This window comes from Anoplopoma fimbria, chromosome 2, assembly GCF_027596085.1.
Source record: "Anoplopoma fimbria isolate UVic2021 breed Golden Eagle Sablefish chromosome 2, Afim_UVic_2022, whole genome shotgun sequence".
Classification (NCBI taxonomy): domain Eukaryota; kingdom Metazoa; phylum Chordata; class Actinopteri; order Perciformes; family Anoplopomatidae; genus Anoplopoma; species Anoplopoma fimbria.
The window spans coordinates 28,804,866-28,817,238 of record NC_072450.1 but is presented as its reverse complement, the minus strand read 5'-3'; the positions used below and the strand labels follow the sequence as shown (position 1 = coordinate 28,817,238).

General features: G+C 51.7%; 1 protein-coding gene across 1 annotated transcript in view; it reads right to left on the bottom strand.

The window, feature by feature from the left end:
• The window catches only part of dpy19l3 (dpy-19 like C-mannosyltransferase 3), a 58,019-nt gene extending 45,997 nt beyond the window's left edge, over positions 1-12,022 (bottom strand). The window contains 4 exon segments of the mRNA XM_054619077.1: positions 10,299-10,426; positions 11,477-11,549; positions 11,552-11,645; positions 11,964-12,022. Coding sequence (XP_054475052.1) covers positions 10,299-10,426; positions 11,477-11,549; positions 11,552-11,602 — 252 coding nt within the window. The 5' untranslated portion in view covers positions 11,603-11,645; positions 11,964-12,022.
• Positions 12,023-12,373: the final 351 nt, after the last annotated feature.

The window sequence follows — 12,373 nt, the reverse complement described above, 5'->3', positions numbered from 1 at the left end:
CGCACACGGAAATCACCAAACTCAGGGTCCAAGGTAAGCCGTAGTCGGCGTTTATTCACACACGTTACAGGGTACGTAAACACTATCGGCGGGGGTCTCCGCGGGTCTCTCTCCTCTCGATTCGTCCGTAGTCTCTCTTCTCTGGATTCGTCCGTTGTCTCTCTTCTCTCGATCTCTCTGGTTGTAGCTCCTTCTCCATCTCTCTTCCCTGGTGTGTGTCCGTGACCGTCTTTTAAGCCGGCTCTCCCCTCTCCCGGCCGGGTGTGTTGCATCCCGGTGATTACGCCGGATGTCGACGCACGCTCTGCTGCCGGCTGGTGGGTGGAGGCGGTACACCCCGTCGACCACCACCCCGCGGTTCCCCCGGGTGGGGAGCGGGTTATCACATCCCTTCCCCGTTAGATGAGGCCTCCGGTCCCCGGGAGTCCAGCCCAGGCAGGGCATCCCGGCGTGACAAGGCGTCAGCGTTCGCGTGCTCCTTGCCAGGTCGGTGGTCCACCTTGAAACGAAAGTCCTGGAGGGCCAGGAACCACCGCGTCACCCTGGCGTTGGAGTCCTTCGCGCCGGCCATCCATTTCAGCGGGGCGTGATCGGTGACCAGGGTGAACTCCCGACCTAGGAGATAGTACCGGAGTTTAGTGAGTGACCATTTAATGGCCAGGGCCTCTTTCTCGACGGTCGAGTAATTCCTCTCGTTGGGAAGGAGCTTCCGGCTGATGTAGGTGACGGGGTGCTCCTCCCCCGCTCGGACCTGGGACAGGACTCCCCCCAGGCCCACCTCCGAGGCGTCGGTGTGCACTATGAGGGGGGAAGTAAAGTCTGGGGTTATGAGTACCGGTTCGGAGCACAAGGCTCCCTGAAGCGACTCGAAGGCCTTCTCGGCCGCCTCCGTCCACTGGATCCGATCGGGTAGTGTCTTTCGGGTCAGGTCGTTCATAGGGCTGGCCAGGGTGGCGAAGCCGGGTATGAACCGCTGGTAGTACCCGACCAGCCCTAAGAACGACTTTACCTGCTTCTTGGAGGTCGGTCGTGGCCAGTCCCGGATGGCAGCCACCTTGCTCTCCTGGGGCCTGACGTTTCCCCGACCCACCTGAAAGCCCAGGTAGGCCGTCTCCTCCAAGCCGAGGCGACACTTGGCCGGTTTGGCGGTGAGACCCGCCTTCCGTAACTCGCCTAGTACGGCCCTCAGCTGTTGGATGTGGACATCCCAGCTGTCGCTGTGGATGATGATGTCGTCTATGTATGCGGCGGCGTAGGCCTGGTGCGGCCGCAGGACCTGGTCCATCATCCGTTGGAAGGTGGCTGGGGCTCCGTGGACCCCGAAGGGGAGAACGGTGTACTGGAACAGACCCCCCCGGTGTCGCGAACGCCGTCTTCTCCCTGGCGGACTTGGTCAAGGGCACTTGCCAATAACCCTTGGTCAAGTCCAGGGTGGTGAGATACCGGGCAGGCCCCAGTCGCTCGATCAGGTCGTCCACCCTGGGCATGGGATAGGCGTCGAAGTCGGAGACCTCGTTCAGCCGCCGGAAGTCGTTACAGAACCTGTAGCTCCCGTCAGGTTTGGGCACGAGGACGACTGGACTAGACCAGGCGCTGCGGGACTCCTCGATGACGTGCAGCTGCAGCATCCGGGCCACCTCCTCCTGGATCGCCGCCCGTCTGGCCTCCGGGACTCTGTAGGGCGGAACTCTCACCTTTACTCCCGGTGCCGTCCGGATGTCGTGCTGGATCACCGAGGTCCGACCCGGGAGCTCGGAGAAGACGTCCTGGTGTTGCAGGACCAGGTCAGCGAGGTCTTGCTTCTGGTCTGGGCTGAGGTCCTCTCCTACCGGAACCACCGGAACCCCTCGTCGAGCCACCAACCCCATGGGTGCCGGACCGGGCGGATCCCCCCCCCCTCCTTCCACTGCTTCAAAATGTTCACATGGTAGAGTTGGGTAGGCTTACGCCTCCCGGGTTGCCGCACTCGGTAGTTTACCTCTCCACTCTCTCGACCACCTCGTACGGCCCCTGCCATTTGGCCAAGAACTTGCACTCCGCCGTCGGGACCAGGACCAGCACCATCTCCCCAGGCCGGAAGACGCGTAGCTGGGCTCCCCGATTGTAAACCCTCGCCTGGGCCTGCTGGGCACGCCCGAGATGTTCCCGGACGATGGGCCAGACCTGGGCCATGCGGTCCCTCACCTGTTCCACGTGCTCCACCACGGTGCGGTGGGGTGACGGTTGGCTCTCCCAGGTCTCCTTGGCGAGGTCCAGGATTCCTCGAGGCCTCCTCCCGTACAGGAGCTCGAACGGGGAGAAGCCCGTAGAGGCCTGGGGTACCTCCCGCACCGCGAACAGAACATGGGGCAACAGCTGGTCCCAGTTCTTCCCGTCTGTGTCCATGGCCTTCTTCAGCATCTGTTTTAGAGTTTTGTTAAATCGTTCCACCAGGCCGTCCGTCTGGGGGTGATACACCGATGTCCGGAGCTGTTTGACCTGGAGAAGTCTAAGCAGTTCTTTTAGGACCCGAGACATAAAGCACGACCCCTGGTCCGTCAGTACTTCCCGTGCTATCCCCACCCGGCTAAACAGAAGCATAAGCTCTCTCGCTACCGCCTTAGCCGTGGCCGCGCGCAGGGGTAAGGCTTCTGGGTACCGGGTTGCATAGTCCACCAACACCAGGATGTACCGGTGTCCCCTGCTGGTCTTGGGGAGGGGTCCCACAATGTCCAGAGCTATCCTATCAAAGGGCGTCTCTATGATGGGCATGGGGATGAGCGGATTCCTAGCCGAGGGGCGAGGAGCTACCCGCTGACACACCGGGCACGTTTGGCAGTAGCGCTCTACGTCCCTTTTCACCCCGGCCAGTAAAACCTCGCCAAGACCCGATCCCGGGTTTTGTCCATGCCCAAGTGGGCTCCCAGGAGGTGCGTGTGGGCCATATACAGCACCTTGCTGACATATGGTCGAGGGATCACTAATTGTTCGGTCACCGCCCCGTCCGTTCCACCACCCGGTATAGTAGGGCCCCCTGGTGCTAAAGTGTGGGTGTGGTAGGCAACTCACCGAGTCCGGGGCTGTCCGTCGTGTGCGAGGACATGGCTCCAGGCGTGCTTGAGGGCGTCGTCCTGCAGCTGGGCGCTAGCGAACTGACCCGGTCGAGAGGTTCCTACCCCCCCCTCCGGCAGGAAGTCCGAAAACTCGGTGAGAGGGGAACTCTCGGCGTCCTCGGGTGGGTCGTTCAGGTCTGGCGCCGTCAGGGTATCCGAGGTGTCGGGTCCGGGCCGCGGTGGTCCAGAAGCGCCGCCTCCCGAGTGGGTTGGTGTCCCCGGTGGCGAGGGTCCGTCCCCTTCCGGCCCGGTGTCCTCTGCCGATGCCTCCTCCTGGGTCGCCGGAATCCGGGTGGCACCATACGCCGGCCGCGCCTTCCTCCCTGCTCGGGGAGCCGGCCCTCTCCTGGCCCGATTTTCCCGCTCCGGATCCCAGAGTCTGTGGAAAATCGGGCAATCCCTCCCGATGAGGAGGGGTACCGGTAGGTGGGGTACGATCCCCGCCCGGGCCGTGAACACCCCGTAGGGGGTCCGGATAACCACATGGCAAGACTCGTAGGTCCGGGTATCCCCGTGTACACAGGCCACCTCCATAGGCTCCCCCCTTCCCCCAGCTAGTTCGGGACGAAGGAGGGTCACTGCACTACCCGTGTCCAGGAGGGCCTGTGTGTCCTGGGTCATAACCCGTGCTGGAACAGTCGGGGACCCGGCTACCCCCTGTGTCCAACAGGTGGCCAGCATACAGGGCCGGTGCGTGCCTCCGACCGCATAGGCCGATGGCATTGACACGTCTCTGTCCCCGGGACAGTCTCGTGCCAGATGTCCCGGCTGACCGCAGGCGTAGCACCGTCTCGTGTCTCGAGCCTCCCGGGACACGACCGGCGGCTCCGGGGTGGTGTCCGCGACGCCGTCAGGGGCCCCCTCCGGTCTCGTCGGGTCTCGGTCGGCCGCAGGTTGGTCCGGGGACTGGCGCTGAGTTGCTGGGCCACCTGCCAGTTCTCCAATTGCCGGATCAGGTCGTCTACCGTCTCGGGATGGTGGTGGGCTAGGACCCTCCGGGCGTCGGCCGGCAGCTGGCGGACGGTGTTGTCGATGAGTACCCGATCCACCGGGCAGGGTCCCTCACCCGTGGCCAGCCACCTCCTCACTAGCCGACCATGCTGGGCGATCTGGGTCCGCACCGCTCCATGGATGTCGAACCGCCAGTCGTGGAATCGTTGGGCGCGGGCGGCGAGGTTGTGCCCGTAGTAGGCCATTATGGCCTGCTTGAGCACCGGATATTGGTCGGCGTCCTCGGGTGGTAAATCCTGGCTTGCCTGTTGTGCGGGTCCGGTGAGGAAGGGCGAGATGATGTGGGCCCACTGTTCAGCCGGCCAGCTCTCCCTCCGGGCGGTCCTCTCAAATACCTCCAGGTACGCCTCGACATCGTCATCCGGTCCGAGCTTAGTGAGCCGGCTGGTCGGAGCGGCTGTCGGCGCGGCTGGGGGCGTGTCGCGGACGGCAAGCTGCGTGAGTCGGACCACCGCTTCGCGGAGCAGCGCGAGACTTTCCGCCGTCTCCCGCTGTGACGCGGCCGCCTGCGCCAGGATTTGTTGTCTCTGAGCCCCCGTGGGAGCGGCGGCGCCGTCAGGGTTCTGCATGCTGGATTTTTTTGAGTGGGTACGTTACCGTGTGAGGTAGTGGCGCCGAGCTGCCCGCCTTCTCCACCATATGTGGCAACCCGGGTTGCGGATGTTTCGGTCGCACACGGAAATCACCAAACTCAGGGTCCAAGGTAAGCCGTAGTCGGCGTTTATTCACACACGTTACAGGGTACGTAAACACTATCGGCGGGGGTCTCCGCGGGTCTCTCTCCTCTCGATTCGTCCGTAGTCTCTCTTCTCTCGATTCGTCCGTTGTCTCTCTTCTCTCGATCTCTCTGGTTGTAGCTCCTTCTCCATCTCTCTTCCCTGGTGTGTGTCCGTGACCGTCTTTTAAGCCGGCTCTCCCTCTCCCGGCCGGGTGTGTTGCATCCCGGTGATTACGCCGGATGTCGACGCACGCTCTGCTGCCGACTGGTGGGTGGAGGCGGTACACCCCGTCGACCACCACCCCGCGGTTCCCGTCCGATGGCTTTGAAGATAGCAAAATAACAGCTTTAGTTCCATGTGTTCATATGTGTATATTATATATGTGTATATACACACACACACACACACACACACACACACACACACACACACACACACACACACACACACACACACACACACACAGAAGTGAAGGATCTAAGTCATTAAAGTATAAGTTTAAGTGTACACTACAGCAGTATATGTATTCGCCCGCACTATTTTCACATGTAAACAGCATTTTCAAATTTAACCGTCTCTGTGTGAAAGTAGTCTAAGACAGAGTCTCTGATAGCATTACCAGAAGGAAACACTAGACACACACACACACTCACACTCACACACACACACACACACACACACACACACACACACACACACACACACACACACATGCGTGCAATGTGCGATGATGTCAGCCAGGAGCCCACTTATGTGGGAACATTTCAGGGAAATGTTCGCCAGGCCTGTAAAGTGACTTGCATTTATTATGAATGAAAGCATCTGTCTGCCTCTTCCCTTCACGAACATCCGGACAGAAGAAAAACCCCCAAAAAACACGCACAGGACCACAAAACTGAGTCCGTACAGAATTCGCTCAATTAACTTTGACGCGCTGCTCCGTCTCTCTGCGACAGAAGCTCACGGATGATCCTGTGAAGAATGCCTCTATGTGGGTCAAGACGAGCCGCCAATTTGCATGAGAAACAGATGAAGCACCTTTCTGGTGCTGTGAGTTACTGCCGACAGATGAGACGAATTCTCATAGTCGTAGATTTTTTTAGGAGGGTCTGTCTCCCCAATCTCTCTTCTGTCCTGCTCAAAATGGAAAGTCCATCCCCTGTTTAGGATAATGTTTCCACAAAATCTGAACCAATATGCTGAGATGGAACTCTGCTAGGGTCACTAGTTTTGATCAAACATGCAAACCTTTTTTTGCATGTTTATTTATTCTGTTTAAACCCTGTACTTCTGCAGAGTTGCAGATACAGATCAGGCTGCACTAATCAGTGTTCCCCCTACATTCATTCTGCGGCGGTGGAGCCGAGTGCCGCTGCTAAAATCTGACACGATCATTAATACCCTCTGCTCTGGAGTTTCACAGAGTGCGGGGGCTTAGCCTCTCCCACATAAACACGGAGCGGAGCGGAGGAGAGACAAGTGAAGTGAAGGTAAGGTTTTTTCGGTACAGGTTCAAAAACAGTCCAAAAGAAAAAAGAAAAAACCAAAAAACCTGTGACTATGTGTGTGCGTCGTTGGAGAAGCTCAGCTCCGACACAGAGAGCAGAGGAGGTGCGTGCTGCAATATTTTAACAAATTACACGAAAACAGATGACATTAAGGATTTTGTTGTTGATTTTTTTTGTTTTTTTAGGGTGATGAAGTCATAGAACATGATAAGATGCACAGCTTAATTTGAAAATCAAAATATAATCTTAAATTCAGTACAGGCCTGCTAACCACACAACATGAATATAAACCAAGCCACGCCATGTGACCTGCATTCCCTTCCCCGAAATACTCCTTCATCTACCTCAACAAATGACTATTACTGCACCGCTAAATTGGGCCAAACAAAAAGATGTAGAAGAACACTTTTCATTTACATGTTGCCCCAGTTAGGACTCTGACAGGGCGATCTGCTCTGCCGTGTCAACCGGATAGATAGAAGCCTGCTCTGTGTATCTCGGACTGAACCACAGTGACGGTGAAGCTTCGGAAAGAGGGATTTAAAAAAAATGACATCATATCTGGCAGATGTTCTGTTGCCATAACACACGGAACAGACTCTAAAAAAGGTCTGTGTAACCAGCAGTTGTTTTGGCGTTTCAGGGCTTCCATTAAAAAGGCTCAGAATCAATCCGCTGCAGCTCATGGAAAAACAAAGTTTCGGGCATGACGTGTTTACGACGTGTTTTTAACGGAGAACACTGGATGAGGGGATGTGTCTGATCGGCACTTGTGTTGGAGCTCGATTCCTCTGAAGATGAGCAAAAAATGTGCGTGGAGAGACATTTTCCATCTGTAAATACCAACATCTGTGATGTGCTTGATGAATCTTACACATGGATGTCAAATCCTCAGATGACCTTTATATAAAAGTGTCAAAATACTGGAGTCCTCCATCACTCTGGCCATCTCTGCTGCTTCCTAACAACTGCTGCATAAAGACATTAAAAGGGTCCGTGTGTTTTCAACATTCCCAGGGCTGGCACAAACTCAAATAGTTGGTGTCATATTGTCAGTGACACATATAGACAGTAAGTTTTTAACCAGACGGCAATCTAAAGTTCTGAAAAGTGAAGCCGATGTGGAAGCACCTTAAGACTTGCATTCTGTCTACTGGCCAGCAGGGGGCGACTCTTCTGGTTGCAAAAAGACGTCTTATTGTATCAGAAGTCTCTGAGAAAATGACCCAACTTCTCTCTTGATTTATTACCTCAGTAAACATTGTAAACATGAGTTTATGGTCTCAATCTTTAGATTCAAGTCCTCTTCAATACAGCATGATGTTCATTTAGTAAATTGTAGTGCTTTTAAAGTCAAATACACCATAAAGCAGGGTATGCTTTAGGGCGGGGCTACCTTGTGATTGACAGGCTGCTACCACTACCAGATACGGCATCTCTACGTCACTCCTCTTCAGTCCAAATATGGTCACTTCCGTTCAATGGTTGCAAATAAAAAAGATGGCAACGGCCGAAATCCAAGGTGCCGAACTCGAGGCTTCAAATCCGTCACGACGACAACGTACATATCTTATAAACAGTCAACGGTTCTTACTAAACCACTGAGACATCTACACATGCATTATGGTACATCAGTAGAAACAAGAATTGTAACAAGCCAGCACATCATAATTCGCCATAAATATTTTTTAACATTAACAAACAGATAAAACAGCAACACATCATTTACTCCTTCTGGTATAAAGATAAAGTCACAAAATTCCCCTTAAAAAAAAAAGTCTGGCAATTTAAATCTATCTATTCAAAGGGCAAATATTACAGAGTCTCAGTTATTTCAAAAAAACATCCTTCTTCAAAGAGTGATCTCTGCTGCCTAACTAGACTTAATGTAATGTTTGTTTGCTCCTCTAATTGTGGACTAGACCCCATTTACTTAAAACTGTCTGTTCCAAAACTAACACTTGTTCCATCTAGTCAACACGTTCATGAAAAAACATCAGCAGCATAAAGCTACAGCAGATTATAGGCCCCTGAATGCAACACAACATGACACTAATCTAGGATTTTACAAGACGTGGGATCTTTTCTGTACTTAAATCCACCATTAGACCACCTTAACTGTCATGTCAGCTGAAGTTCATTTTTTGGCTGTGTCTGATCACTGCACTGGGGGAAAAACAGCACACTGGACTGGAAATGGTCAATGTTTCTTCACTGACTTAACTGCTCAACCACCATAACTGGTTAACTGCCCTTTAATGGCTCGGTTCCGGATTAAAAACAGCAAAACTAGTCGCTGGAAAAGCTCCTTGGTCACTGACAAAGAAGAAACAGGGAAACTGATCCAGGAAATGAAGAAACTTCCAATAGGGTTTCTGACCCTTTCTGGTTTTTATGAAGGTTCAGGTCAGTTTTGTTTTCTATAAACTGTGGGCTGTCAAGCCCTTTGAGACCGTAACGGTGAACAGGGGCTCTAAATAAACTAGAGATGTTGCTTTAATTTGTCACCCACCCGTACATCGACACGGCTGACACAGAGGCCCTTTATTAAAAATGTATCTTCTGGTGATGTGATATGCCTACCATATTTCTTTTTGACAGTTTCGCTCTACGACACCGATTACAAATTCATGTGGCAGGACACACTGACAACTTGGAGGAAAATTGAACAGCCAATAGTGGCAATTACTGCGATCAAAAAGACTGGAGCTTCCACAAGTGACAGCTCAAAGGACATCAGACTTGTTACCGAGGACGTGGTAGTCGTCACAGGGCTTGGAGGTATATCCAAGGCCGGCTCCGTCCTCATTGGCTCGAGCTACGCGCTGAATCTCGATCATCTCAGGCAGCAGAAGTATACATTTGAGGTATTCCCAAAAAAAACTTCCCTTGGAACTGGATGCTTCACAGCTGTCAAACTAAGTCTGGTCCCTCAAGAGCAAACTTCTGGCGTGAAATGAGACTTTTAAGTAGGCCGACACTCTCAGTGCTACACAATGTTTATCTACAGCAGAGCTCGACAATTACACATTTGAAAGCGCCAAGTCTGTAAAGTAAGTATTGATTTTGACTCTGTCCCAAGACCGCCAGGGGAAACAATTGTGACCTATAAAAAGATTATGGCTTATTTATGATTATTTCTTTTAATAAAGAATTTGAAATTGAGAACTAATAGTTTTTCAACCGCTTAAAAGCTTAACTCAACTTTGGTTTGCTTAAATGTTCGTGGTTTGGCCAACGCACCTAAAAGTAAAAGTGTTGAAGTTTGAATTCTGGTTGCTAGAGAGCAAATGACCTGTTCCAGTTTCAGACTTCTTTATTGAATATTTTCTCCATGCACACGTTTACGCACAAAGTGTGAAATTGTACACAGCTGTTATATTTAAACTCCTATTTTAAGCCCATTCTATATTGCTCTTTGGGCTTTAATTGAGTGGTTTTATGTATAAATATCTATGTATAAAAGAATAAAGAATTTAAAAAAGAATTATATTTCTGATTTATTTTTCATTCAAGCTTCCAACATTATACCATTTGACCCATACTTATGGTGACTGTTTTGTCAGTGTATATGTATATATGAATTCAGATGCCGTTTATTTTGTTGATTATTTTTTGCCCCCGTTTCTTAAAATTCTACATTGTCCATGTTTATGGATTGGTTTAACATACAACACAGAGATGTGTTTTAGTTTGAGTTGTTTTAGCTGTGCATGAAATTAAAGATAATGTTAGCAACATCTAAAATAGAGTGAAGAGTTCTTCATCAATGCTTGAGTTTGTTTATCCTTAGAAAAAAATATATTTAGATTTAATTGACTGTATTGGTTATATTAAAAACTATGCACTGATTACTCAAGATGATTATAAATTAAGTTTAAATCATTGATATGTAGAATTTACGCAGAAACGTGTTCAGGGGGAAAAAATGACTTGAGCTAAAGATAGTGACCGTGTAGAGCCTTTACCTTAATGTTGGAGAACCACAGGTCGTTCTCATGCAGCGTGGCCATGTAGATGCAGCACAGCAGGCCCAGACCGACAGACACAGACCAGCCCACCGACGTCCAGATTATTGCCCCCCATGACCAATCACCTGCAGGGACATAAGCGTGTCAGTAAGTTGCATGATTCATGACTTCCATACAGGGCTTTTGCACAGAGGACACTTTGTAGATGACACAGTAGGAAAAGCTAAGGTGAAAAGATTGAAACGAATGAAGGCTCAATTCCATTTAGCTGCTTCTGTTTCAGGGTCCTGGTATTGTGGAAGCTGGCTCAGGGCCGGGGTTACGCCTAAACAGTCCGACAATTTCAGAAAGCAAAAATGTTTCTGTCACGGCAGCACTGCGATCGGAGTGAAAAGCCGGCCGTCGTATGGAAGAGGGTGGGGGCACCACATCGGTTCATGATGAGGATAACCGTGCACATTTTCAGTGCCTCCTAGAGGGCGTTTCCAGTGTTGCACCTCTTTGTTCTTATGAAAACTGACCAAAATAGTAAAGCCATAGACTGTATATAACAAGTGGATGCAGCCATCGGGACGTCGCACATTGGTTTGTGGACTGCCGTTTTTGAAGCCTTGAGTTCGACAACTGCGCCGTCGCCATCTTGGAGTACGTTGGAGTGGAGTACATGTTGTTTTTTTCGCAATCAATGAACGCAAGTTACCATATTGCGACTCTGGAAGCTGCAGCAACCAGTCAATCACTGTGTAGCCCCGCCCTACAGCATACTCTGCTTTATGGTCTATTTATGGCATATTTACTAAATGAACATCATGATGTATTGAAGAAGACTTGAAACTAGAGGTCGAGACCATAAACTCGTGTTCACAATGTTTACTGAGGGAATAAATCAAGAGAGAAGTAGAGTCATTTTCTCATAGACTTTGATACAACCAGAGGAGTCGCCCCCTGCTGGTCAGTAGAGAGAATGCAACTTTCAAGACACTTCTGGATCTGAGTACAACACATTTATGATGGAAGCATTTTAACATGACAGGTGTGTGTCTTGGGGGGGGGCGCTTTCAGGTGCACAGAATGTTGAGGGGGCCGCAGGCTGCAACCTAGAAGAGTGCATGATAATAAAACAATAAAACAATAAAACCCACCAGACCCCCCCCCCTCAGTGGGCTTGCACTCACCGTGCAGGATCTTCTCCGGATGGTGGTCGGTGCAACAGTTGGACTGCTGGGACTGGAACTCTGCACCACCCAGGGGGGGGGGGGCTCTTTCCCCTTGCTGCCCTTCCTCTGACGCAGGGCTGTCATGTCGTCACACTACAGCCAGACAGACTGGGGGGGGGGGTGTAGTCTGAGTACACACACACACACACACACACACAGACAGATATGATTAACGCATGCACAGTGATGACACACACACACACACACACACACACGTGTCCTCAACACACAAACGGCGCGTGCACCCACTGAGGCGCGAGCCAAAGATGAAACAACGCGCCGGATGGAGAGAGAGTGTTTTGCTCCACTGACGCACGGACTCGCGGACGCACTGGGGGGGTGATGGGGGTGATGGGGGGGGGGGACAGGCCTGCGTGCGCTACTGTTATGGACGCCAGGTTTCTCTTTATGTCTTGACAGCAACAAAGACGAATATATGCCTCACCCTCCTCCACAGCAGCGGCTGGTAGGATGGTCCGACGGCTCTCCTCCACCTCCACCTCCACCCCCTTTTCTCTCTCTCTCTCTCTCTCTCTCTCTCTCTCTCTCTCTCTCTCTCTCTCTCTCTCCCACAGCTTCTCGCCGTCTCTCTATCTCCCTCGCTCCTTCATTTTCCTCTCATCGGTCAGCTTCAGTGTCATCATACCGCAAAGGGACAATACCGGAACACGAGAGAGCGTGCCTTCAAAATAAAAGCTTTTGTGAAAGGCAGGAGTTCTGCATGAGAGACAGGTGTCCCGTGTGTGTGTGTGTGTGTGTGTGTGTGTGTGTGTGTGTGTGTGTGTGTTAGGGTGTATACAGGAGAGGAGACACCAGGTGTGCTTGTATTGCGTTTACATGCTGTACTGGAGGATA